Source organism: Pteropus medius, unplaced genomic scaffold (genome assembly GCF_902729225.1).
Source record: "Pteropus medius unplaced genomic scaffold, Ma_sr-lr_union100, whole genome shotgun sequence".
Lineage (NCBI taxonomy): Eukaryota > Metazoa > Chordata > Mammalia > Chiroptera > Pteropodidae > Pteropus > Pteropus medius.
The window spans coordinates 2,474,520-2,502,402 of record NW_024343732.1 but is presented as its reverse complement, the minus strand read 5'-3'; the positions used below and the strand labels follow the sequence as shown (position 1 = coordinate 2,502,402).

At 51.4% G+C, this 27,883-nt stretch overlaps 1 protein-coding gene across 1 annotated transcript; it reads right to left on the bottom strand.

The window, feature by feature from the left end:
- Positions 1-173: 173 nt before the first annotated feature.
- Positions 174-23,852, bottom strand: NCAN (neurocan). The gene is given in 16 exon segments (XM_039867987.1): positions 174-1,083; positions 1,338-1,520; positions 2,275-2,419; positions 4,339-4,421; positions 5,583-5,741; positions 6,995-7,108; positions 8,219-8,335; positions 12,437-13,362; positions 13,434-13,902; positions 14,062-14,649; positions 15,486-15,779; positions 16,233-16,360; positions 16,467-16,641; positions 18,347-18,760; positions 19,675-19,754; positions 23,760-23,852. Coding segments are annotated over 15 exon segments (4,011 nt in total). The 5' UTR covers positions 19,748-19,754; positions 23,760-23,852; the 3' UTR covers positions 174-940.
- Positions 23,853-27,883: the final 4,031 nt, after the last annotated feature.

The window sequence follows — 27,883 nt, the reverse complement described above, 5'->3', positions numbered from 1 at the left end:
ATCAATGTCTGTTTGAGGGGTGGGTTTGGGCATTGAGCTAGAAAGCTTGGCACCTCCTTGGTCCAGGAATGAGGCTCTTTATCTCCCTGAGAGATGGAGGGGGAAGAAATCTGGGCTTGTGGAGCCCTAAAATATCCCTCTCATCTGTGTGTGTGTGTGTGTGTGTGTGTGTGTGTGTGTGTGTGTGTTTCACCACACATGCAGAACCATCAGATCTCAGCACTGGGACTAGACCTGGGAGGGTAAGCAATACACCTTCCCTCTAAGGTCCATATATTGCTCTGACTATTCTGACCCCTAACTCTGAGGGCATGGAAGGAGGTTGTTCTAAAAACATTCCTAAAATTCAGTACATAGAGTTTAACACTGTTTATCCACCAAGACCAAAGAGCAAACTTGGGCTGAAGTCCAAGATAAAGGAAGAGCAGTCGTCAAGTTCAGGCAATGTGCTTCCATGTAGTTTTCTACTCCCAAAGCCAATGACCTTCAGTAAAGGCTTCGGGCTGCATTTAGGACATCTGACAGTTTATGAAGCCTGAATCTCTGGTGTGAAAAGCAATTCCTTAGTGCGAATGCAAACATACACTCTTGCGCCTTCATCAAACCTTTATCTCAATAACTGACAATCAGTCTTGCTAACAAAAGACTAAACCAGTGTAGCAAAGAGTGATCTTTGCGGATTGTGCTTCCCTCCACTGGGAGATGCTCCCAGAGTCCAGCCTGACTAAAACTGGATTTTCAGACACATGGCTATACCTGCCAAGAGGACCTGTGTATGTAAGAAAGAGGAGAGAGGAGCTTTTTACAAAGGATTATGTAGGGGGGAGTTTGGGGCTCAGGGGTATCTAGACCCTCTTGGTTCTCTCTGGGCTCTGTCTCCCCAAGCGAAGGCTCCAGAGGAGACGTGGGAAAGGGGTTGTGCTTTCTTTTGCCTGGTTCTTCAGCAGAAATTCCCTTCTTCCTTTTCCCAGTCCTCTGCTGGGTGTTTCTTGTGTTTTCTGCGCTCCTTGCGTGATTTGTGGTGGCGGCGTTGGTGGTGGTGTTGGTGGTGATGATGTCGCCGCATTCGATGGGACCGTCTGGCTACAAGGAAGTGAAGGAGGACAGGGAAGTGGCAAAAGGTGTTGAGAGGCAGGTGGCTTGACACAGTGGGCCTCTTTGGGTGGGAGCGGAAATGGAGGAAACACCAGGTAGGCTGATAAGTTCTCACTTACCTGCAAGGCTGTATTATCAGGCAAATGTTCAGCCAGATCAATGTGTGTAGTCATAAGATATTTTAATTGGAGACTACAAATAGCTGGAAATTTGTGTTGGGGTGTCTAGGAGCAGTCACTTACGTTTGGTGCAGACGATTTGGGGCCGGTCCCACTTGCCATTGCTCTGGCACCGGATGGTGGCCACATGGTGCTGGGAAAATCCTTCGTCACACTGGTAGCGTACAGTAGCATGGACGTTATACTTGGCTTTGCGGGCACCAACAGGCAAAGCATTCTCCACTGCTGGAGGGGGACCACACAGTACTGGGAGCGGAGGAAGCTTCAGTTAGGAAAGTGGCCGCAACAGGGGCTGAGCTGGTTTCTTCTCTGATTGGAAACGACACACCCATCTAGGTCCCGCCCTTTGCCCAGCTGCAACCTCATATAGCTAGACATGTCTATCTCTTCCCCCCAGACCAGGAGCCCCTTAGGAGCAGGAATTTCCTGAACACATCCCACCTCTAATTTTTATGCATGATGGGAATGAAGGAAATAGGAAGCAAGAATAATCTGAGCAAATTAAAGGAAAAGAGGACATGCGAATTGGCAAAGAAACAGAAGCAAGAATGAACAAAAGTATAAGAGAAAGGTGGACAAGAGAATGCGTGTAAATGTTTCTTTAATATGTAAAGAGCTCTTACAAATCAATAAGACCAACAAGCTGACAGAAAATTAGGCAAAAGAGATGAACTGACAGGTCATACAAAAATGAATACATATGAATAGCTTATCAACATATGAACAGCTTATCAACATATGAACAATTGGTCGTTCTCATCCCTGAAGATGTACAAAGTACGATAACACTGAGACACTATTTTTTCACCACTTAGATTAAAAAGAACAAAACGTTTGAGCATTCACAGAATTGGCAAGGGTGGAAAAAAACAGGCACTCTCCCACAGTGCCTGAGAATAAAAATTAGGTGGGGTTGACTCTTCCACTTACAAACTTAAATCAAACAATAAACCCATGAATGTGAGCCACAGGAGGGAAAGTGGGGAGGGTGGCAGCATACCTGTGCCCTTCTTACAGACATAGGGGAGGTTGTAGTTGCAGGGAACGTCATTCCAGCGCCCACTCTCATGTGCCACCATCACCACACAATCCTCCCCGCCAGCGAAGAAATTGTCTGGCTGGTTCTCTCGCCAGTTCTCATATTGCTGCAGGAACAGGGAGCAGGGGATGCTCAGGGGACTGGCATTCTGGCCCAGTCTCTGGCACTGTCCATGTGGGGCTCCCCTGGCCAGACCACTCAAACTCTTAGGGACTCAGTGTTTCCACCTCTATAATGGGCACTGTTCTGCCTGCCCTGAGGGTGACCGCCACTGCAGTCCGAGTCACCCCTCCACTGGCTGGGAGGCTGCAGTGCCCTCCTCCCTGGTGCCCCCACCTCCTGTCTTGCTCCCTGACAGTCTACTTCCAATTGTTAAATAGTTGAGCAAAATGTAATCTCAGCCTGGAAGTTCAGGAGGGCTTCTCTGAAGAGGCGACAGGAGAGTTGAAGACTCAAGGATAGGAATGATGCAGGCAGGAAACAGAGTTCCAAACAGAGGGATCAGCTAGTGCAAAAGCCCAGAGGGAGGACTGAATTTGTCCTGTTTGAGGAACGGAATAGAGGCCAGTGTGGTTGGAGGTGCTTGGTGGAATTGGGATATGGTCGGGGGCCAGATCTTGTGGTAGAGGAGAGGAAGTGGATGTTTTTTCAACTATAGTAAAATGCATATAACATAAAATTTACCATTTTAACCATTTTTAAGTGTCTAGTTCATTGGCATTAATTAGATCCACAATGTTGTGCAACCATCACCACTGTCTGTTCCCAGAACTTTTTCATCACACTGAGCCAAAACTCTGTCCCCATTGACAATTTCCACTCCAATTTCCCCTGTCCCAGCCCCTGGCAACCACTAATCTACTTTCTGTCTGTATGGATTTGCCCGTTATGGACATTTCATATAAATGGAATCATACAGTGGTTCCTTTTATGTCTGGCATGTTTCACTGAACATCATGTTTTCAAGTTTCATCCACATTGTGGGATGTATCTGTGCCTCATTCTTTTTTCATTGTATTCCTTGTATGGCAGGAGTACATTTTGTGTATCCTTTCATCTATTGATGGACATTAGGGTTGTTCCTTTTGGCAACTATGACTAGTGCTGCTGTGAACATGTGTGCACCAGTATCTGAGTCCCTGCTTTCACTTCTTTTGGGAACATACCTAGGAGTGGAATTGCTGGGTCATGTGCTAATTCTATGTTTAACTTTTTGAGGAACCATCAGACTGTTTTTGCACAGCAGGAGGAGGTGAGTCTTTTATCTTGAGAACTATGGGGAGTGTGATAGGGCTTGAAGCAGGGAGAATCTTGATCCGATATATAGTTTTTAAATGTACCCTGTATAAGGTTTCCCTCTGGGATAATGAAAATATTCTGGAACTAGAGAGAGGTAGTGGTTGCACAATTTTGTGAATGAATTAAATGCCACTGAATTATACACTTTAAAGTGATTAATTTTATTATTTTTATTTATCTGTTTTAATTATTTATTTTTCAATTACAATTGACATTCAATATTATTTTATATTAGTTTTGGATGTTGATTAATTTTATATTATGTGAATTTCACCTTACTTTTAAAAAGTCCCCATGGCTGCCAGGTGGAAGGGCAGGAATGTAGGTAGCAAGTGTGTGTGTTTGTGTGTGTGAGTACGGGGGTTGCTGCAGGGGTCCCAGTATGTAATAATGGAGACTGGGCAGGCAGGGAGATGTAGGGAAATGGGACTATCTCAGAGCCCACAGTTGGAGGACCAGGCAGTGTGAGCAAAGGGGTCCTTAGGCCTCAGCCCTGGGTTTGTAGCCTCGGCCACTAGGTGGATGGGTCCTCTACAGGGCTGGGAAGTAGGGTGATTTGGGGCAGTGATGAAGCTCCTTTGCCCACTTCAGACCTCTGAGGGCTGATTTGCATAAGAGGGTAAAGTGAGGCCAGAGGACCGGGCCATGTGGCTCACTCATATTAGGATACTAGATGGGATCCTAATCAGCAGCCTGGCAGCAGAGACCCAAGCTCCTGCAACTCACCAGTCCCGTGTTGTCCGTCCACTGGAAATCCCTCTCCACAATCCTGTCGTTCAGGCCAATCCATGTGTTTTCACGCCCAAAGCCTGCAGGGTGGGGGGTTGTGAAGGCAGAGTGCGAGCCCCTCCCCCAGCCTAGGGGACCAGTTGGAGGCTGGATGGTGGGCGTGGGAGGACCCAGGAGGGGAGGACCCAGCCCCTTCCCCAGCCTAGAGGTGGGCTGGAGGGGAAAGGAGATGGAGGTTGAAGTGAGGGGAGTACCCAGAGACCCTCCCCAGTCTCCGGTAGAAGCCAGATGCAGGGGGTCATGGGAGGGACTCCAGCCCTACCCTCAGCCTGGGCAAGGGCTGGAGGCTAGGTCTCCTCATTCCCCAGCAGGAGGAGACTCTGGCTGCCCTCTTACCTGGGGAGTGGGGGTGGGGCACAGAAAGGGCTGGAATTAGGTGCTAGCCTTGCCAAGATTTCTGGCTTAAACAAATGGCCAGAGGAAGGAATAAACAGCAACATGTCAGATCTTTGCAGAAATGAGAGCGTAAGGGACAGGAGAGCCTTTGGGTGACTCTGGACAGGGTGATGGTGAGACCCAATGAGCCAATCAGTCACTGAGGACAGAGGGAGTGGAAAAGGAGAGTTTCTGACTATAGCCAGGCAAAAGAAAGGAGTGAACCAGGGAATGAACAAATGAAGAATTAATAGGAGACAGGATGTGGGGGGAGGGGCATGAATGAATGAATAGATGAACAGCCAGCAGAAGGGATAATGAATTAATAAATGCCACACTTAATACAACACTCTTTTCCTAGGTCTCTGTACAGCTCTTCCTCATTTCATCCTACACATCATAGATGCTTCCTCATTGCTCTCTACCCCCTGGCCATTTTATTTGTCATCAGTATATTTAGGACCAGCCAAATTATAGTATAGAATTATTTAATTACATATTTACTTCTTTCCCTATATCTCCCACAAGAATGTCATTCCCTGAGGACAGGACAATGTGCATCTCAATCTCACTCACTGCTGTGTTCCAGTGCCTGGCACAGACCAAGCTCTCAGCAAATATATGACGAATGAATGAATGAAGTGAATGTATGAATTAACAAATGAATAAACAGACACAGGGATTATTAGGCGGCCAAGGCTTGCACTAATGAACACAGCTTCAGAAAGGTAGCATCTTCAGGATCCCAGGGGACTACCTTGGCAAAAGGACTGCAGGGCCACCTCTGCCCACCCCAGAGTCCCTACTGTTAATGAAGCTGTGTTCCTCAGGTGAGTGAATGCTGGTCAGGTGACCGGCTCGGCGACGGCAGTCCCTCTCGGCATCCTCCCATGCCCGCCGATGGGCAAAGTACCGGTAGCAGTGGCCCTGGAACTTGTGCCAGCTGTGGTCACAGCCCTCTGTGTCTGGGAGGTGGGAAAGGAGTTTGAGGAAGGCTGGCTTTGGCCAGCCCACCAGAGAGAGGGCCCATCCAAGGTCACTGTGGGGGTAGGTCACCCCTCTCCCTGGGTCTGTCCTCCTCCCCCTTCCATATTTACTTCTTTTCTTTGTTGCAGGAAAAGATTCAAATGGAAGATCATTACAACCGTCCACTCTTGTCCCACTTCTGATGTCTCCTCTGAACTGTGGGGCCACACCCTTGGTGTGGACCTGGGAACTCAGGAAATGGGTTGAAAAGGCCTAAAATTTCTCTCCTGGTAAAGGGCTCGTATAGATATTTCTCCCCAAAAGATATATAAATGGCCAGGAAGCACATGAAAAGATTGTCAACATCATTAGTCATAAGGAAATGCAAATCAAAACCATAATGAGATACCACCTCATACCAACTAAGATGGCTATAATTTTAAAAAAGGAAAATAACAAGTGTTGGTGAGGATATGGAGAAATTGGAACTCTTGTGCACTGCTTGTGGGAATGTAAAATGGTGTGGAAAACAGTCTGGTGGTTCCTCAAAAAGTTAAACAGAGAATTAACATATAGCCCAGCCACTCCTAGGTATAAACCAAAAAGAATGAGAGAGGGGAAATAATAGGAAACAGGTGTTAAAAACAAACAAACTTGTAAATGAATGTTCATAATGGCACTATTCACATTAGCCACAAGGGGAAAACAACCCAAATATCCATCAAGTAACGAATCGATAAACAAAATGTGGTCCATCCATACAATAAAATATTATTCAGCCATAAAAAGGAATGAAGCATTGACACATGCTATAGCATGGATGAACCTCAAAAATATGATGCTGAGTGAAAGCAGCCAGACAGAAAAAGACACATAATGTGTGATTCCATTTACACGAAATGTCCAGAACAGGCAAATCCATAGAGACAGAAAGCAGATTAGTGGTTACCAGGGGCTAGGTAAATAGAGAATGAAGAGTGACTAGTAATGGGAACAGGGTCTCCTTCTGGGGTGATGGAAATGCCTTGAAACTTGCTAAAGGTGGTAGCTGCACAGTATTGTGAATGTACTAAATGCCTTTGAATGGTACACTCTAAAAAGGTTAATTCTATGTTATGTGAATTTTATCTCAAAAAATGTTTGCCTTCTGTTGGACTCACAGTCACGAAACCAGAGACAGAGACCTGCAGCATGTGTGGGAGCCTGTGGCCCAGCACCCAACCCCACTCCTATTTTCGGAGTCTGGGCTCACCTTTCTCGCAGAGGCTGCCCCCATAGCTAGGGAGGCAAAGGCAGATGAAAGCATTGACCTCGTCGATGCAGGTACCTCCATTCTCACAGGGGCTGGAGACACAGTCGTCGATGTCTGGAGGGGAAGGGGAGAGGGAGGGGCTTAGTCAGAGGCCAGCCTCCCCTTGGCTCCCAATCCCCACAAGAAACAGGCAGAAGATGGGGTCATAATCCTACCATCTATCCTCTACCTGAGTGCAGCAGCAGCAGTGGTCTGCACAGATAGCCTGATGACTCTGGAGGTCACGGGGGGACGAGCCTCACATGACTAACATAAATTAGCATTAAGGAGACCAGAGGTCACTAGGCTGCCTGAGGGCTAGGGTGTGCAGAACATTCCACCTGACTCCAGAACAAGGAGATTATGCTCTCACCAAAAGACCCACAGAATGTCGAAGCTGGAGGGTCTTTTTGGAATGTGGAACCTAGGAAAACTGGGTTCCAGAGCATTTGCAAGGACTTGTGCAGAGTAACAAAGCTCTTTGTAGAGATAGATATCCGTGGAACTTCCTCTTCTACCAACCCTGTGCAGACAGTGCCTGAGGCAAGTATGATGCCAGGCAAGTCACTTCCACTCTGAGACTTAGTTTCTTTTTTTGGAAAGTGGTGATAATAATGGCACTTTCTAAAGGAGAGTCAATGGAAGAGCACAAGTGGAGAGTCAATGGAAGAGCACAAGAAATTATATCATTCATATTTATTGTTATAATTCTGTAATTAACAGTGTGGTTGTGAAGTCAATGAGATGATGCACAGGGCTCAGAAGTTATTTCTATTTATTGTTATAATTTCATAATCTGTCATATTTCTTGTGTTGGGCTTTGGGGCTAGCACCCAATGGTTCTGGTGGCGGTGCTTATACCCCTGCCCACCCAGGAGAGAATAGGATTTCCTGGGGCCGTTGGCTGGAAGAAGTCTAAGCCTTATCATCCCTTTGTCTTCCTCTCCCCTTCTCTTGCCTGGTAGTAATGGGAGGCAATACACCAGAGCCCATCCTCCAGGACCGAGAGCTCAACTGGCTGACAATGGGCTGATTTAGTGGATCCGAAGAGTGGAGTGAGGAATGGAGCATCTGAAGCTGGCATTTTGTGAACCCTGAGTTCTCATGGGGATGGCCACTGGGGTAAACCCCAGGGCTCTGGAGTCAGACAAGTCCAGGTTCAGATTCCAAGTCCAGGGCACTCACCAATCTCACAGTTTTCCCCAGTGAAGCCTTGGTCACAGCTACAGCCATACATGGTACCATTGGCTCGACAGGTGCCCCCGTGCAGGCAAGGGTTGTTCTCACAGGGATCTGAGGGGCCTGCAGGATGAACAAGCAGTGCGGCAAGCAGTCAGGCCACCAGGTCTGCCTTCCTCAGGCTCCCAAAGGCCCTCTGGCCCAACCCTTTTCTGTGGAGTCCCCTCTATAACTTCCCAATAGGTGGTCACCAACTTCTTCTCATGTGCCCCTGTGACAAAGAGCTTACTCCTTCCAGGAACTGCGCCAAAGCATCTGCAGGCTGCCCTGCCTGTGGCAGTCCTTCCTCAGATTGAACTGAAATAGGCTTCCCAAAGCTTCTCTTAGGAAGTCTTCTAGAACACAGGTTTAAGTGCTCTCCTTGACTTGTCCCACTCTTCTGAACATACCCTGCTGGTCATTGTATTTCTCACAATTTGGAGCACAGAAATGGACATAAGATTCTAGGTGGGGTATTAGCAGCACGAGGAAGAGTGGAAATCATCACCTCCTTCATCTGGTGTCTCAACCTCTTTGATGTAATTTCAGTGGTTATATTGTGGAGAGATGGTAGATTATAGCACTTATAACCATAGGCTTTCAACTCAGAAAGGTTAGTTCAATCCCTGGCTCTGGCACTCACTAGAGGATCCTGGGCAAATTACTTTCCTGAATTTCAGTTGCTGCATCTATAAAATGGAAATAAAAGTGGTTCATTTCTTTCTCCCAGTCCTGACCATAATGCCATGTCCGGCTCTGTATATCAGCCCGTGGCCTCTTGAGGGGTCTTAGCATTGCTCAAGTATGGATTAGGTACCCAGGGAGCATTTAGGAATGTGAGTCTCTGTCCCCCTCCTCAATCATTTCTCCCATCACCTCGGTTTTCCTAGAGGCAGGAAGGTCTCTCCTCCCCCATCTTGGGGGCCTACATGACTTGGTGGGTGGTCCAGCCTAGAGCCTGGGAGAGACAGATCGAGAGACCCCATCCTATTCCAGCCAACCCCCTTCCCTTGTTAGGGCAGCGTCCAACCCTTCCACTCCCAGACAATAGACCTGAGGCCCAGAGAAGGGAAGGGCCTGGCTCAAAGCCACACAGTGGGATGATACAAGAGCCAAGACTGGCCTACAGGGCTCCAAAAGCCCAGTTTAAGGCCCTCTCTTGAGCCCTTAGAACCTAGAATTTGTTTCTGTTTGGCTTGGCCTGGGGCCTCACAAGAAACTGTGGTGGTCATCAACTCCTTGGTCTCCTGGCCTTGGTCCTTACCCTCCACAAGCTGTTCTCCCCATAGCTGCCAGACGGAGCCTGTGTAAACCGGAGTCATGTCATGCCCCTCCTCTGCCTAGATCCCTCCATGGCTCCCCATTGTCCTCAGAGGAAAAGCCAAAGTCCTCACCACAGCCCAAAGGGCCCTGTGCAATCTTCCCAACATCTCCCTGCCCCACCTCCTGTATGCTCCCTGGCTCACTTTGTTCCAACCACACTGGCTTTGCTGTTCTTAATATAGGCCAGGCAGGGTCTCTTGATCTGTCTCTCCCAGGCTCTAGGCTGGAGACCACCCAGCCTAGAGCCTTTGCATGGGCTGTTTCCTCTGCCTGGTACACTCTTCCTCCAGATCTCTGCATGACTCCTCCTTCACCTCCTTCAGTCTTGCTCGAATTTCATCTGGCTAGGTAAAGAGGCCTTTCTGACCCCCTTTCAGAACTGGAAACCACCCACTGGCACCAACCCCACCCCTTGCTTCACTTGTCTCTTCTAACCCTCAGTATCATTTAGTTATATATTAGGATCATTGTTTTTTGTTTTGTTTTGTTTTTAGGCGAGGCAACCCTTGGTTGACCTCACAGATTGCAAGGACCTTGTCAATTTACAATCCCTTATTTTTTATTTTTTACACCTACAGCATCTGGTCTTCCTAGGTGGTCTCCCATCCAAGTACTAACCAGGCACCACCCTTCTTAGCTTCCAAGATCAGACGGGATCGGGTGGCATGGCCGTAGACTTCATTGTTGTGTCTGTGGTGTGATGTTCCTTCCACATGGCAGTCACTTATGGCTATTTATGTTTATATTAATTAAAAGGGAATAAAAGTACAAATGCAGTTCCTGAGTCTCACTAGCCACTTTTCAAAGGCTCAGTAGCCACGGGTGGCTGGTTGCTTCAGCATTAGACAGGGTAGCTCCACAATGGTTCTAGAGTGCTGCTCTAGAATGTCAGCTTCCAGAGAACAAGGGACTTGGTCTCACCATGGGGCCTGGACCACAGTAGGCACTCAATAATTACTTGCTAACTGAATGAAGGTAGCCAGTGGCTTTCTGCAGCGGCTGAGGCCTGTCCCTGGGACAGTGGCATGTGCCCCCACGGGTGGCCAAAGAGGCCTGCAGCTGTGCTGTTGTGACTGTTTCTGTCCATGGTGCAGCCCCAGCACGTGTGTGTGCACGTAAGTGGGGCTGCAGGGCACAGGAATGCGTGAGCCTTGCCAGGTGCCCCAAGCTGCTGACACCTGCCCACAGACTGGCGGTGGTGACTCAGTCTCTCACTGGTGCTGCATTTATTTTTGGCTTCATTAGCATTTCTGCTGTGAGTGGTGGTGGGTGGGTAGGTCTCCGGTCTCCCTCCTAGTGCTGCCTACCTCCAACCCGGCTGCCTGGCTTCAGTCAGGAGCCAAGACTCCAGTAAAGTCAAAGAAAAGCCCAGCCATGGTTCTGGGGGCTCCGGCAAATGTACTTTCTGTCTAACTCCTTGGTATAGTCTCCCTCCCACCTCTCTGACCCCCCTTCTCTAGTTCCTTGGGCATTGAGCTGCCTTCCCGCTGCCCATCCCCCACAGACAGTCTCTTCTCTGCTCCCTCCAGGGTGAGCTCACCCCCTCCCAAGACCTCAGGTACTTTTTTTACACCATGAAATAGATGTTGTACAGCCTAGTGGTTGAAACAGATTATGTTGTCAGTCAGCCTGGATTCAAAACTTATCCTTGACAGTCCCAGCTGCATGACTCAGCACAAGTCACTTGACCTCCCTGTGCCTCAGTCTCTCCATCCTGAAGTGAGAATCATCCTAGAACTTGTTCTACAAGGATGTTACAAGGATTAACCAACATAATTCCAGTAAGGTACTTGAACAAGGCAAGAACACAAGCGGTCACGGATAAGCATCACCTTTATCAATGCGTGCACCCATGTCTGGGATCTGCCTGCCTCCTGAGCATCTAAGAAAAGAAAATCCAGCCCAGAGGTGACAGGGTGGGCGATGAAACCCCGCATTCGCTATTTCCATCTACAACACTTTGCCTTCAAAAAAGGGAGCAAGTGTAAAACCAATTGTGTTAATGAGAGTGTTTTGCGACTCAGAAAAAGTGCCTATTAATTAGCTGCTGCTTTTTTTCTTTTTAAGCTTACTTGACCAAACAAACAAAAAAAAAAACCAAACAGCTCAATATGCAGGACCTAAATAAAGGGCTGGGATTTGCAGGTAACCTATGGGCAGACCTGGCCCCAGGAGAACAGGGCAGTAGCTTTTTCTAGACTCTACTGGGTACAGGGCAGCTAAGGCTTATGCAGACTTGGGTTCCCACTGAAATCTGGCCACTGACTAGCTGGTCATGACGTTCCTTCCTGAGTCTCAGTTTGCTGTCTGTAACATGGGGGTGATGGTTCCCACTCCCATCCCTTCCCAGTGCCCACTTTCCCTGTTGCTTGAGGTTCCACATGGTCTGCACCACTGAATTTCAGCTGCAATTCCCACTCTCCAGGAAGCCCTTCGTGCTATGTCTCCTCCATCTGGCCCCACCTGGATGGTGTCTGTGTCCAACCCTGTCTTTCCCAGATCTGGGCATTGCTGAAGGCCAGCCCCCAGCATTGCACAGCACTGTCTGGGTTCAGTGTGGCCATGAACATGAGTTGTCAATTAAACCAAAATCAAACTCCACCCAACACCTCATCATTCTCCTATCTTTCACTGTGCCTCAAAATACATCAATTTGACCTCCTGCCTTTGCCCAGGCTGGTGCCTCTGCCAAGAATACCCTTTCCGCAATTCAACCTGCCTGACGAGTTCCCACTGCCAACATCGTCTCCTGATAGAAACCTTCCCAGGCCCCCAGGAAGAAACCCTTCCTCCCTGATCTGGCCCCTGGTCTCCAAGTCCTGACCATAGTGGGTGGGATGAGGCCACGAGCTTTGAACTCACTCTGCTCTGCACTGCCATTCGCAGGGGTCCCTGGCAGGGCCGGCTCCTCTCCACTCGCTGCCTCTTCCACACCGGCACTCCCCGCCAGGACCTCCACCTCAAACTCGTCCAGGACCTGGGGGGCAGGCAGCAGGGTGCTGGGGGAGTCCCACCGCACTGTAGGCTCCCCCGAGGACACTGACACAGGCTCATCTGTGCTGGCTGCCACAGGTGTCCAAGGAGGAAGAGCAGACTCCCACGGGGGGCTGCCCTCGTATGGAGGGGCCAAGGCTCCCAGTGTTCCCTGGGTCACCATCTGACCCTCTGGCTCTGGGTGGGCTTGGGAGCTGGAGGAGGCCATTGTAGATGTGGCCAGGACCCCAACCTTGTCCCCCTGGCCTAGGGACATGAGGGACATCACCACACTTGTATCCACAGACACTAGAGGGCTCAAGGTGGGGTTTTCAGCTATTGCAACAATGCGGGATCTAGGTTCCCAAATCCCACCAGCATCCCTGGGGTCCAGTGTGGCCATGGAATCTGTGGGACCCACTGTGGCTCCTCTATCTGTAGCAGCCCAAGATTCCAAACTTGGAGTAACCCCAGGCATCAAGGAGACTCCAGAGCCCCTTGAGGGTGCAGAGGGGAGGCGGGGGCCCAGCCCTTTGCTGTGCAGTGATGGCCATGTGCCCTGTGCCTCGTCCACGGTGGCCTGCGAGCTAGAATTAGGGCTCTCTGCTGTGCTAAAGACCCCAGACTCAGACTCTGAGATTCCTCTTACTCCCATGGGCTCAGTGGCCATCTCCATGGGGGTGAAATGTATTGTTACATTTCTATCCAGAGAAGCCTGTGGGCTGGATCTGGGGTGTTCAGCTCTGCTGAGCCCAGTGGGGCTGGCCCCTCCAATTTCTCCAAAGTCTGCCCTGGGGAGTTAGGACTGGCTCCAGCTCGTATGTCTGTGGCTACCTGTGAGGAGGCAGTGGGACTTCCTGCTCTGTGGCCACCAAATGTCAGGAACATGGCCTCTCCACCTTGTCTTGTCAGGTCCAAGGAGGGGGGCAAGGAATATACCTCTGGAATGATGGGGTTCTGGGGACTGGCCTGAGTCTCTGAGACTGTGGAGGATGGGGCAGTAGCCATGGCCTCACTATGCCCCTTGACCCCACTGGCCTGGGTGGGGAAGGGTGTAGGGTGCGGTAGCAGCCACAGTTTGGGGGCACGAAGCATCGCCATGACGGGGAAGTCTAGGGAAGTGACCGTGGGGGATGCTTCCCAGGGGGCAGTGCTGGGACCCTTTGAGGGGCTGGGAGCCTGGGCTTTGGCCTCCGAGGAGGACCAGGGCAGGTTGGGAGCGGCTAGCCTCACACTGGGGCTCTTGGCTTCCTCTAGCCCCAGGCCAACAGCCCTGCTGGGGCCTGGGATGCTGGGTGGGACCACGGTTGGGGGCCACAGCCAGGGCTCTGGGGGGCTCCTGCCACCAGGGGAACCTGCAACAATATCAACAACAGTAATTATAATTATCTCTCAGCAGCTCCTTCTGTTGAGTGTCTCCTTGGTTTAGTCCCAAGAGAGGGCTTCTGAGGCCCCTCCCCTTGGCCTTTTCAGACCCCCACTCAAGTTCCACCTCCCCCTTGGACCCCACTCACCAGCTCCAGGCACATCCACCTCATTGGTCAGTATGGCCCAAGGGTTTTGGCTCTGGCCACTCCCTGAGGTGTCTGTGGCTCCGGTGGCCAGGGGAGGCTCCACGTGATTTCCAGCAGCCTCTGGGGTGGGGGGCTGGGCACTGGCCTCGAGCTGCCCCTCCAGCCCTTGCTGGGATTCCTGCTGTTGAAAGTGGCGCCCATTCAACCCTTTAAAGCGCCCCTTCCTCTTGGGCATGGGTTCAGCTGGGGTTGCCTCTGAAGTGCCTGTCTCCACACTGCTGGGGTGGGGGGCCACTGTGCTGGACCACACTTCCTCAGCCTCTAGGGCAGGCCTTGAGGCTAGTGTGGGGCCCCCAAGGCCAAGGGTAGGGCTGGGGGTCTCTCGAGATTCCTGCTTCTCTGCCAAGATCAGAGGCTCTTCTTCCCCACTGGACACCAGAGGCTCTTGGGAGTCAGGGGTAACCACCTCCTCCTCCTGTAGGCTAGGCTCCAGTTCTCTGGCTGGGGGCCCTTCTGCTGACAGAATCTCCCCCTCATCCCCAGACGAGGGGGTCTCTGGGTCTCCAAGTTGTGGTGTAGGGTGATGAGCTGTGGGAGAAAGCAGAAGAGGTTGTGTTAGGCTCAGGGGCTGGCTGGAAAGTTCTGCCTGAACTCTACCCACATTCCAGCATGCTGTGTATCTCTGTCTCTTTGTGCCCCTCTGTCTCTCTGGGTGGTTTCTGGGATCCCCCAGGGGAGGCAAAGTTATCACCCCCATTGTTTAGGCTTGGGCCTACTGTTAATGTCAGAGTTACAGTAAAAGACAGCTTGGCTTGTGGGTGAAGCTCAGACAGTGGTCAACTCTCCTGGGGGCAATGAGACGCGGGCTATGGTTCCTCCTCGAGAGAGAAAGCAGCAACTGGGCGTGGCTTTCTTACTAAGAGATTTTTTTTTCCCCTTACATAGAAGACTTAATTCCTCAGAGTTGAGTTTTGCAGCTTCTGAGCCTGTGGCCCTACCACAAAGGCGAGGGTCATTCCTGGTCCCGTCCCTGGGGATGTGGCCAGGCTCAGGGGACTTAGCTTAGAGATATCACTTCCTACTCAGGTCTTATGGGCACCGTTCCTGGTAGGATACACTCCATCAAGGGACGAGTCTTTCAGGGACCTCAGGACTTACGGCTCACCCCCTAAACAGGACTTCTCGCCAGAGCTTGGGGCCCGGTCCTTTACCCAGGGCGGGGCTCCAGGAAAAAGCCTGCTCAGAGACGGGGCCTACTCCACGGGCCGTGGCTTACTGCGGAGCGATTTCCATGCGTCCCTCCCCTGCCAGGGGTCCGCCTCCACTGGAAAGCAAAGCTCCCGGGGCTGTGGTCTTTACTGAGGTGCGAGCCCTTGGGCGTGGCCACCAGGGACGCACTCCCCCGGGCGTGGCCTCCCACGCACCTCGGAAACAGTAGGCGTCGAAGCGCGCTGCGGGCGCAGGGAATCCGGTGCGGTTGGCGAAGCGGTAGACGGTACGCACGCCGGGAGCGGGGCCGCCGCAGCGCCGGCGCGGCGTCTGGATCGGATAGCGCACGCTGCCGTCGGCCAGCCATCCCGGGTCGCACTGGTCCAGGCCCTCGTGCCAGGCTAGGTGCAGCTGCCCCACCGAGGCCAGCGCGGCGCCCTGGCGGCGGCACTGGGCACGCGCACCGGCCAGGGTCAGGCGACGGGCCGGGCCCACGTAGAAGACCTCGCCTGCGGGAAGGTGCGGGAAGGCACGAGCGAGGTCAGGGTGGCCTGGGGGACCCTGCCCCGGAGTCCCGGAAGCTGGCCCCACTCCCAATAGCCGCGACAGGACCGAAGAGGTGGCTTTAGCTTCTTTTTAAAAATGAAGTAACCCGGGCTTCAGAGAGAAGGTGAGGCTCGGTGAGTGGGAGAGGAGGAGGGGGAATCAGAAGGAGGAAAGGGAACCAAGGGTGGGGAAGAGACTCAGAGAAGGGGACAGGGCCTCAGAGAGGGAGGAGGCACAGAGAAAGGGAAGGGGCTCATGGAAGGAGAGGGGCTCAAGGAGAGGAGGAAACATCAGGGAAGGGGCTAGGCTCAGGTTTTGGCTGCAGTTTTAGAGAAAGATGAAACTTAGGAAGAATGGGGGTTGGGGAAAGTAACAAGTGCTCAGGGAAGGGGGTATTCCTGCCACCCCAGACTTACCCCCCAGTTCACGGGCAAAGCAATACACATCGTAGAGTTCCCGTGGGTCGCGCCTCCCATAGCTCCTCACCCCTGGAAGGCTGCTACGGTCACCATAGCAACCAGGGCGGGACTGGGTGATAGGATACCTGACAAGACAAGGATGTGTGCTCCTGGGCCCCCCCTTCCCTGCCCCGCGAACCATCTTTTCCCAGGGGCTAGTTCTCCATCTCTCTACCCTGTGTACCCCCTCACCGAACAGTGCGGTCAGAGAGCCACCCAGCATCACAATTGTCAAAGCCATCCTCAAAGGCAGCCTGTAGGTGCCGTGGGGCTGCAATGGTGGCAGAGCTGAGACGGCAGGCCTCCTGGGCCTCAACGAAGGTCAGCGCGTATCGATCCTGGGCTGCCCGGTAGTGGAACACAACACCTGTAGAGAAACATCCAGGATAGGGGGCTGGCTTATGCTAGAATCTTCAATAACAGACCTTCGGCAGAATGCTTTCCACCCTTCAGTCTGATCGTAATAGACCTGATGTCCTACACTGCCCTGTACCACCTCCATACATTCAGCACCAGGCCCGGTGCTAGGGTAGTGGTTGGGAGTGAGGCTGATATGCCCCCATTTTACAGATGAGGAAACTAATAACAGTGGCCACAAAGGGCTAGAATTTGTCAAATATTTACTACATAAAAAGCATTTATAAGTCTTACCTCATTGAAATTCTACAACTTATGATTATCCCCATTTCCAGAGAAGGAAACTAAAACTCAGAGAGGTTGAGGGACATGGTCAGGCCATACAGCCAGTTTGAGGTGAAGCCAGAATTCATATCGAGGAAGTTCTGACTCTAAAGGTAGCACTCTTCTGTGCCCAGGGTTAGGCCCTGGAGGTGAAAGGCATGGAGAAGAGTGAGAAAGAGACTCTGCCTTTTAGGAATTGAGTACATGCGTATTGATAGGGGAAACACTAGCAGCAATGGGAGATCAAATGTGGTTCTTGCCTAGCCTAAGAATGGAGTCACAGAAGGCTTCCTGGAGGAAGTGACATATAAGGACATGAAGCATTAATAAAAGGCTTACTGTGACTCAAATTCTGATTTAGGATTGAAAGAAATGGCTGAGTAAGACAAGGTAATGAAACATTTTGCTCCATTTTATCAAATTAAGAGCTCTGGGAAAGCAGCAGCTATGTCTCAGTCATGACTATGTCCCCAGGACTAGGTAGGTACTCAATTACTGTTTTGCTGAATTAATGAATTGAACAAACCCAGAGGTAGAAATCCCTTCCTTCACCACTTACCAGTTTTCTTTGAAGTTTATTGGTTTTGAGAAGTGAGGCCTTGGAAAGGGGATGACTGATTGACTATAAAATATGCAGTGAAATACTATTGGGTAGGGGAAGACTGTGCCCCGAGACAGGGCTGCAGGGACTTGCCCATGGCCAACAGAGGTTAAGGGACATTTACTTCCCAGCAGGAGTTCACAGGATGTTTTCCACACAACAATCCATTCACTGGGTCATTCCTCAAATATCTGTTGGCCATATACTATGTGCCATGCCCTGTTCTAGTTAATAATTAAATAAAATAAATATTTAATAAAATAAATGAATTTTTATTAATCTAATTATTAAAATAACAATTTAAATTTTTTTTGCCTTGTTCGCCTTGATCAGTTAGGAAAACAGAAACTACACTGTATATTTCAACAGCAAGAATTTAATACAGGAATTGGTTAAACAGGTATTTGAGGACTATTATTTACTTAATATATTTTTTCAATTAAGTTTTTAAAAGAACCTAACTTTTTAAAAAACAAATTTTAAACAGAAAGCAAATATTCTTTCCCTTCTGTAAAAGTAGGTAACCATGAAATGGACTTAAAACAAGGTTACGAAATCCTGTGGAATCCTGTGGTCCACAAGAGACTGAGCCAGAGGCTGCTTGCTCTTAGCTAAAAGAGAGAGGTGTTAAAGAAGGGGTAGTAACTTTCTTTGTGACTTCATCAGAAGACTTGAAAGGGAATCACTGTTGAAGGAGTGATTTCTAGGGTGACATTCAGTGTGGGTGGGTGGGCTGCAGGCTCAGCCCCTCTCCCTCCCAGCTTTGGCCTATGCCCTGCCCCCAACTGACCTGTCACCTCCAAGGACACCAGGTCCTGCTCATCCTCGATGCCCCTCACCACCTGGCAGCGGTAGAGCCCGGAGTCACTGGCCCTCAGTGGCCCCAGTAGTAGCGTGGCATTGGCTCGGTGCCGGGGGTAGGTGGGCAGGGACACGCGTCCTTGCCAGCTCTTGGCCACTCGAACCATGTTGTCCTTGGCCACCAGGATGGGCAAGTCCTGCCACTGGCCTGACGCAGTCCGCACCTTGGTCCACTTGATCCGAGGGGCTTCTCGGGCTGCACCGGGCTGTGGCTGCAGAGTGAAGAGACAGGGCAGGGCCACCAGCTCTGCCAGCGCAGCCCGCACTGACCCAGACCCCACCTTCTGCATGTGGAGCTCCTTCTCCATGGCAGTGGTGGAAGCAGCAGTGGTGTCCTGTGTATCTGGGATGGGGAAGGTGGAGAGAGGCCTGACTCAGAGGCAACAGCTAGCAGAGACTATTTCCCTCACTTTATAGGTAAGGAGACTGAGGCCAGAAAGGGTAGGTTGCCTGTACAACATCATGATGCAGTGCACAGATCTGTGATCTGCACTCCAATTTGAGCAGAAGAGGAGGAATGGGGCCAAATCCCTTCTTAGTTCTGCCTCTACTCAGAGTCAGATCCCAGAGGCCAGTGACTCTGTCACTGACTCACTATATGACCATGAGAAAGTCACTGTCCTCTGAGCTGTGGTTTCCCCAGAAGTTAAGTGAGAGCCATTGGAAGGGAAGTGGTGTTTGTGAAATACCTTCTACATAATAGGCACTTTATAGATAGCAAGCAGCTTGTCTGATGTTTATAACCATCTGCAGAAATAGCCATGTGTCATTCTCTTTTTGAGGGGTTGAGAAAACTGAGGCTCAGAGAGATCACTGTACTTACCTGTGACCACAGAGCAAATCAAGAGGCATTTCTAAAGCCTGGGCATTTGACCACCACTGAGGAGATGCCAGGGAGAGGTACACACACCTTTATTTCTATAGCCTTATCCATGGCAGGCATCACTAATCAATCTGCATTATTCTCATTCTTCCTTCTCTCTCCCTCACCCCTCCCTGCCTCCCTCAATCCCTCCTCCTCTCTCATCATAGCAAAATGATGAGAGGCAGGAACCTCCAGCCTCCTCTGGCAATGGCTAAAAATAACCTCTCAGGTGTCTCATTCGCTTTTGACTGTTCAAAGACCTTTTTCATCTATTCTCATTTTATCCTCCACACCAAGCCAGGGAACCAGCAGAAGGCTCTTGAGTTAAAAAGCTGCCCCATCTTGTCCAGCCCCCAGACCCCAACCTCTCCCACCCCACCAAGCCAACTCACCCTGTTCCCCAGCCACCAAAAGCAGCATCTGGAGCACCAGGAGGCCTGAGGCCCAGACAGATGTGGCCTCCATCCTGGACCTGGATCAAGATGGAGAGAAAGAGGGGAGTGAGCACAACCCTCCAACACAGTTAGCATGGAAAAAACAAGTCCTCCCTCTACAAATCTGGAAACGGGAGCTCAGAGAGACCAGTGTGTCACTCAAGGTTACACAGGCAACAAGCAAGGGTGGAGCCAGGATTTAAACTCAGAATGACTTCAGAATCCCAGCAGTGATGTCTCGTGGTCAGAAGTATGGGTGCTGGAGTGAATCAAAACCTGGGGTTATCTCAATCTGTTCTTTGCTGTGTGACCTTGGGCAGGTAGCTTAGCTTTCCTGTGTCTCAGTTTCTTCGTAGGTCAGTTGGGGATAACATCAGGTAGTTGAAAGGAACAGATGAGTTAATACAGTCAATACATATAAAATGCTTAGAACTGCCTGGCACAAAGGAATAAATTTCATCTGTTATTATTATTGACCTTAATAGAGGCAAGATCAAAATCTTGCTTTTCAAGTTGGCCTTCCCCTTCAGACTGGGGTGTGGGTCCTAGAGGGTAGCAACCAGTCCCAGTCTGCCCAGGGTCCCCAGTTCTGGCAGCAGGCTAGCCTCCAAGCCAACCTTCAATTTGGGTTTGCTGAATGACACGATTCTCAGCTTCAATTCCAGGATTTGGTTGGCGACAAGATTCTATTCTTGGTTTCTGGGATTTTTGAGGCACTGCCAAGTCCTAACTGGAGGAAGGGGCGTCAGCTCCACCCATCCCACTCTCCCCCCAACTTCACACTGCCTGGGAAAGATGTCTCCTAGGTCCACAGAGAAACTCTAGCTGTGGGTCCAGCCTTCTACAAGGGTTGTGGCCATAGGCATAAAGTGGACAATATTGAGCGCCAACTGTAAGCAAGGCCCATTCCAGGCACTGGGACACAGCAGTGCTCTCTCTAACCTCACATTCTAAAAACCTTGGGGAGGGGACCCACCTCACCAGGGCTCAGGAGGTGAGAGCAGATGGAAAGTTAGAATGTCACCTGCAAATCCAGCCCTTGCACCCTCCTCGCCATAAAAGAGTAGCCTTGAGAGGGGAGTGTGGGTGGAGTCTAGAAAGGGAGGAGTGTTGTGGGGCCAACTGGCCTCCTCCCGAATGTGGGTACCCAGCTCCCTGAGGCCCCTACTGGGAGGCCAGCCTGTGACCTGTCCGTGGTGCTGAACTCGGGCAGCAAGGCAGCAGCAGTACCCACTTGGTCTCCTTGCCTAAACACAGCTCCTCAGGGCTCAGAGAGGGCTAACGGTTTTCTTAGGGCTGCACAGCAGGGTAGAGGCCAGGCACTGGGACTGTCTGGCTGGGTATCAGAGGGTGGGGCAGGACTCTGAGCTGTATCAGTAGGGCCTTAGGAGGGGGCAAGTTCCCAGAATTTCCACACACACCCCCACACGCTATATGGTTAAGAGCTCAGACTACATCCAGATGAGTGGGCTTCAAGCCCTGCCTCTACTCCCTACACGTTACATGACCCTAGACAGGCTGCTTCATCATTTTTTGCCTCAGTTTCCCCACCTGTGAAATGAGGATCACCAAGCATGTACCTCATGGGGTTATTGTGAGGAGGAAATAATCCAAAATGTGTTAAGTCCTAGAAATGTTAAGTTTAAAAACAGCTTTATGTGCACAAAGCCTCATGTACACACGCAAATATACAGAGGAAGTCCAACATGGTGACACAGTTTCAGGTGCACCCCCTCCACCCACACGTGCTCTCCCCCACACACTCAGTCCCCTCCACTTGCACCCTCACACACCCACATCCCTTCTCTCAAAATACCTCCTCCCTAGGGCTGCCAGAGGTGAGCATTTACACAGCTGTCTGGGGCTAGTCCCCTCATGAATAAAGCATGAGCCTCATGCATATGCAAGTAGGGGCCTGCGGAGAGTGGTATGGGGGAGGGGCAGATAGACAAGAGAGGGTGTGTGTGTGTGTGTGTAATGTGTGTGTGTGTGTGTCCCCCTCCCTCATGCCCACCTCCTATCTCAATGGACCCTGAATGAGAATGAGTTTGCCAGCAGGCATTTTTGTGTGTTTGTGCCTGGGTGTGTATCAGGGTTTTGTGTTAAGGCAAGGATGTCTGTGAGGTTGTGCCCTGTGGTGTGTGGATGTGTGCACAGGTCTGAAGCAGATCTGTGTACTGGGTGGAGTGTAGGGGGACCCTCTGTGGTCTCTGGATGTGTGGGTATGAGTGCCTCTTAGCAGGGGCTATGAGCACATGTGTGTATCTCTTGCCTGGGAGTCAAGGCATATGTGTGCCTGGGCGCAAGTGTGGAACTCCTCGGAGCAGAAAGGAAGCCGTCTCAGTAAATCATCCCAGGCTGCCCGCTTGGAGACCTGAAACCCCTGCCAACATCTCCCTGTTAGCACTCTATACACAGACCCCATCTCACACCCAGGGTCCACTCTGCCAATCACATGGAGAAGACCCTTGCTGTACACATGGGACAGACACACACACGGCCACACACCCCAGACTCAGAGCCTGGGAGATATACACACACACGCAGAGATTCACAGTGGCATTAACAAAGAGACAATATGGGCACTTACAAGGCAGGCAGCACGTCTTCTGCACAAAGACACACACCCACAGTCTCAGGCTCCCCACATAAACCCTTTGATGAGGCCATACTGTCAGACAGCTACTCACACACACTCACACATGGCGATACCAGCCCCTGGCACAGACCGGGCTGGATAAATGTGGCCTTGGTAACTGATGGGCACACATCATTTTGACACCTGGTGACACAGCCCCTGGCACAAGTTTCCTAACAAAGACACAACCTTGGTCACAGATTCACAGAGGACCCAGACACCGCTATGGGCACACACCCTCTCCCAGCACAGAGTAGACACAAAGCCTCCACTTCCTTGGGTGGAGGCATCTTCCATTTGGGAATGCCCAGAAGCCAGCGAGGCTACTGGGTTCTGGGGTCCCATGGTCTGCTACCCCTCCCTCCCTGCCCTTCCCCCAAGTCCCCTGCTGGGGCCCAGCACCAACCCTTTCCTGGGCCTGGCTGTCTCCCTTTAATGCTGTTGAGAGGAACAAAGCCCTGTATGCAGGGATGGGGGTCACTCATGGCCAGGCTGGAGGTTCCAGTCCCCCACTTCCCAGAGCCTGTGCCTCCAAACCAAGCCAGGACTTTCACATGCACCCATACAGACAGATGGAACTGAAGGGGTGAGGCACAGGTCTGTGTCTCACTGTGAGAACATAATCAGATGTGGAGGTGCTTGTGGCAGCCCCCTCTTTGGACTGGTGCCCCTCACAGGTCCTGGGGATGCATAACTGCATTACTCCAACCCAGCATTCACCTGGGAGACTCAGTGTGCTCCCTGGGAGAAAGGACAGCACCCCAACTCCAGGTCTGAGAGAACAACAAGGACCACCTTGGGATAGAACCCCCAGAGTCTCCTTCCTAAGTCAGAATGTGGTGATAGAGCCAGGGCCAAAGGGACAGGGAGACCATAAGGCGCCTGTGGCCATTCACTCTTAGCCCAAACCCCCTTCCATTGGGCTCAAGCTGATGTGGGGACCCCTTTAGCTGTAGTCCAGCCTGGCATCCTCTGTTCATCTGCAAATTGAGAATCCTCACTTAAAATCCTGGGGTGTCTCAGCTCAGACATTGGGGTACCCTGTCTTGGTGTCCCCACACGGCACCTAGGTGTCCCCCTTTTCTCTCTAAACTCAGGGTGCCCCTCCCCTGGCCCAGGTTCCCAGTGCCTCCTCCTCGATTCTGAGACCTACCTCCAGCCAGCCCCTTCCCCACCGTGGGCTGATATCTGCATTCCCCAAACCTTATCCCCGAATCCAAGTGCCCCTGACATTCCCAAGGCCCCCTCCCAGTTTACGTTCCCTCCTCGTCCTGGGGCTCCTCCCCTGGCAGTCCCCTCCCCATTCTGGTATCTCTTTGATCCCAGCTCCCCCAATCCCGGGCTCTATGTCTAGCCCCGAGGACTTCTCCCCCAAAGCTGCTGCCTCCCCACGACAGACCCCCACCTGGCTCCTAGCTCGGACGCATTCTGGGGCGGTCGCCCGGCACAAAGGACGCTCGGCTCCGCTCCCGCTCCGCTCTTGCGGGCGTCGGGTCCAGCCCCTGCGCCCTGCGCTCGGCTGGCCCCAGCGCCGCCTCAGCGCTTATAAAGGGGACACGGGGCTGCTATGCGCATGCGCCTCTGCCTGCCGAGGCCTTCGGCTGTGGGAGCGAGGGGACTCCCACTGCCTAAAATTCCCTCAACACTCCTTCGACCGCTCACTCCACCTAAGAGAAGACCGCACTTGATTTTCCCGCCCCACGCCCGTTCACTTCCCCCCAAGAGCCACGTTAAATGTCCCCAGACCCCGATGGTGGGGCCTGCCCCATATTACAGGTGGGGAAACTGAGCCCCAGGGAGACAAAGTCGCTCCCAAGGTCACGTGGAGAGTGAGAGCAGAGCTGAGATTTCAATCCAAGCCTTGACTTTCCAGCGCTCCAGTTTAGGGTACGGTTACTGTTTTATCCTATTTAAGAGAGGAAACTGAGACTCAGAGAGGATAGGAAGATCCCTGGGTCGCACAGCTGCTAAGAGACTCACTCATCAGGATCCCAGGTATCTTATATCCCCAGAGCTGTCTATACTAGCCTCAGCTAGAACGTACCATTCATTCCTTTATCCAATCAGCATTTATGGAGTGCCTGCTGTAGACCAAGTACTGTTGTCACAGGAATCCTTTTGCTTTGGGCAGGGGACATGTGTATGTCTTTGTGGGGAGATGCAGGAAGACCCAATCTAAAAAGCCTAGATCCATACAATGGAATATTTCTTGGCCATAAAAGAAATGAAGCGCTGACATTACAATGTGGATGAACCTTGAAAACATGCTGAATGAGAGACGTCAGATACAAAAGGCCACATGTATAATTTCATTTATATGAACTGTCTAGAACAGGCAAATCCATAGATAAAAAGTATATTAGTGGTTGGGGGGCTGAGTGAGGAGGGATAGGGAGTGGTTGCTAATGCGTACATCCTTTTGGGGTGATGAAAATGTTCCAGAGCTTGAGAGAGGTGATGGTTGCACAATAATGCAAATATACTTATTGCCACTAAATTGTACATTTTAAAATGGTAAATTTTGTTCTATGTATTTTACCACAATGAAAAATGGAAATGAGGAGGGATAAAAACTTAGAGGTGAACCCTTTCTCCCACCTCCCATCCAATGGTCCTAGTCTCTCAGTGCTGAGAATGAACTTTACTGGGTAGAGCGTCTGTGCGTCCACCCTGGGTTGTGTGTGTGTGTGTGTGTGTGTGTGTGTGTGTGTGTGTGTGTGTGTGTGTTTGCACATCTCTGAGGATGGGTCTCAGTCTGATGGGGGGACAAACAGGACAAAATGGTTTCAGTAAAATTACCAAATAGGGGGTGGTTATAAGTGAAGGATAAAGGAAGACCCCAGAGATGCAAGGCTGCCCAGGTGTCTGTACATGTCAATTCTTGCGTGTGTGGACCCAGCCTGCTGGTCTGGGGGTCGGTGAGTGGTGGCACAATGTGACACACTGGGGAGCTTTGCTTACTAACTCATCACAGAGGAGGTATGGACGTTGGGGATCATTCTGATGTGTCTGCAGGTGACAGGCTATTGTGACGAGGTTTAGTGGGGGTTGGGGGTCTGGGTGTGGTTGTTTGATGTGCGTGGGAGCCGGGAGCTTGGCCTCCATGAGTCCAGGGTTTGAACCCCTCTCCACCTCTCCTAACAGAGTAACACTGAGCCAGCCACTTCTTCTTTCTGTGCCTCAGTTTCTCTGTCTGAAACAGATAATTAAGAGTCCCTACTGTACAGAGCTGCTGGGGGAATGAGATGGGAAGTAAACACACAAGACGGGGGCTGCTGTCATGCTACTGCACATTGTCCATCTGGGGAAACAGGCTCAGAGGGACAGACCAGGGCTGTACAGTTTGGGTAGGGGTCAAGGGGGAGCCCAGGACTGTGGCCTCAGAGCCAAGCTGACCCCCACCTCCAAATCCCCCTCCCCCTCTACTCCTCCTCCTTCCCACACCCTAGCCCCCCTGGCTGGTGCCAGGGCTGAGCTTAGAGGGTCTGGCCTGGGGCCCAGGCTGGGCTGTTGCCGGGGGCTTGAATGAAGCAACCTTGCCTGGGAATCTGCTGGGCTCAAAGAGCTATTCTATTTATAGGCCTGCACTGGGATTGGGTGAGCCACCCCCTGGCCCTGAGTGCCTTCTCTGTTCCCTCCGCACTGGGGCCCAGGCCAGGGGCTGCTGCAAGTGTGGAGAGGGAGCAGTGGAAGGGGCTGGTGAGCCAGAACAGGAGCCAGAGGCTGGACCCTCAGGAGAGCTAGGTCTCAGGGGTGGACAGTATCCCCAAAGTGCCTTTCAGCGTACCAAAGTTGACACACAGACCTGGCACATGCAATCAGATTTACATCTATCATACACAATGTCACCAACAACCACTGACACACAGTTACATCCCAGACACACAGTGACTATGCTCATATACAACCACACCTGGCAAAGCTACATATAAGTCACACATGCCACACACCACCTTGCCTGGCTGTATACAAGTCATGCCTGGTGCACAACCAAACTCACAACTGTGAGTCTGGACACATGTAGAGTCCTGTCACACTCAAACACACCTACTACTATTCACACCCACTGTACCTCAGCATTTCTGGCTGCCACAAACAGCCCACATTTGCCCCATGTTGTTCACACCCAGCCACATTTACATCTGTGGGCACACCTACAGCCAGCCAGCACTCAGCCATGATCACCTGGCACCACATCACCAGCCTGGAGACGTACAGTACTCCCAGGGTACCAGGGTGTTCCCATATGAGCTCACCTCGGTCCCTTCATGCTTGGCTGCCCTTCCCACTCCCACTGGTACCCTCATTTACCCAGGCTCACACCCTGCCAGGACCAACAGTCCAGCTGGCACTGAGGGGGAGTCTGTCTACTTTGAGCTGGCCCTGTTGGACCCAGGTAGACCTCAGCAGGTAAATCAGATCCCAACCTGCCCCTAGGGGGCTGCCAGTCAGACCTAGTCACACTTACCCCCAAAGATTCTCCAGCCTGGGAAAACCATTACACTTCTTCCCCAGGGAGAAACCAGGACTTGAAGCTGTCTGCGGGCCTTTCCCTGCCCTGCTCCAGGATGACACACTCATGGAAATGACCTGTTTTCTGCCATGGGTGGGGCTGCCTCTCCAGCAAGTGACCTTGCTAACCCATACTTGCTGTGTGACTTCAGCAAATCTCTGATCCTCTCTGAGCTTCTTTTTCCTCTCCAGTAAGATGCAGAACTCAGCCCGATGGAGGAAACTCCAGAGTCAGACTGAGGTTTGAATCCTAGTCCCCCTGGGTGACATTAGTCAAATGACTGCCTTTCTGTGCCTCAATTTCCCTCAGTGAACCAGAGTTGCAGCTCCTGGTTCCTCTAGAGTGCACTCTGCTCCATCCCCTGGGGTGAGGGGGGAAGTATTGCCCAGTCTCTTCTCACTCAAGCAAATGAATAGATCAGTTTTGGCTGCTCTGCTGGGAGCTTAGAGTTGGTAATTCCTTGGAGAAACAGCAGGCTCTTTCATGCCCAGGCGCCGGTGGGGTGAGGAGGCAGGAAGAGTGTACTGAGTTGGCCCCATCCCAGTGGGCAAGGCAGCTCCATGCCAAGACCAGGAATAATGTGGGGGGTCCGGGGCAAGCATATCCTCCCTGGTGGACCTTGGTCTAGTGGCTGTATCCTCTGCTTTAAAATGGAGGTGACACAGATAGGCACAGAATGTTTACCAAGCTAGTGGATGGAGATGAAACATGGCTTCAAGTTAAAATACAGGGTGGGCTCTCAACGAAGGTCAGCACTGTTGTCATGTGCCATCCCATTGAACTCTCCAGTAGTTCTAGAAATAGAATCCTCTCCATTTTACAGATGGAGAAACTGAGGCTCAGAGGTCCACATACTTGTCCAAGATCACACAGCCAGTGAATAAGTGGCCTAGCCAGGCCTTTGAACTGGACCTTCCAGGGTCCATGCTCTTCTGAACTTCTTCTGGGGGGAGGGAGATATTTTCTGCCACATCCAACCCTGGCCCTGAAACCAGGAGAGCCAGATCTGGATGGCA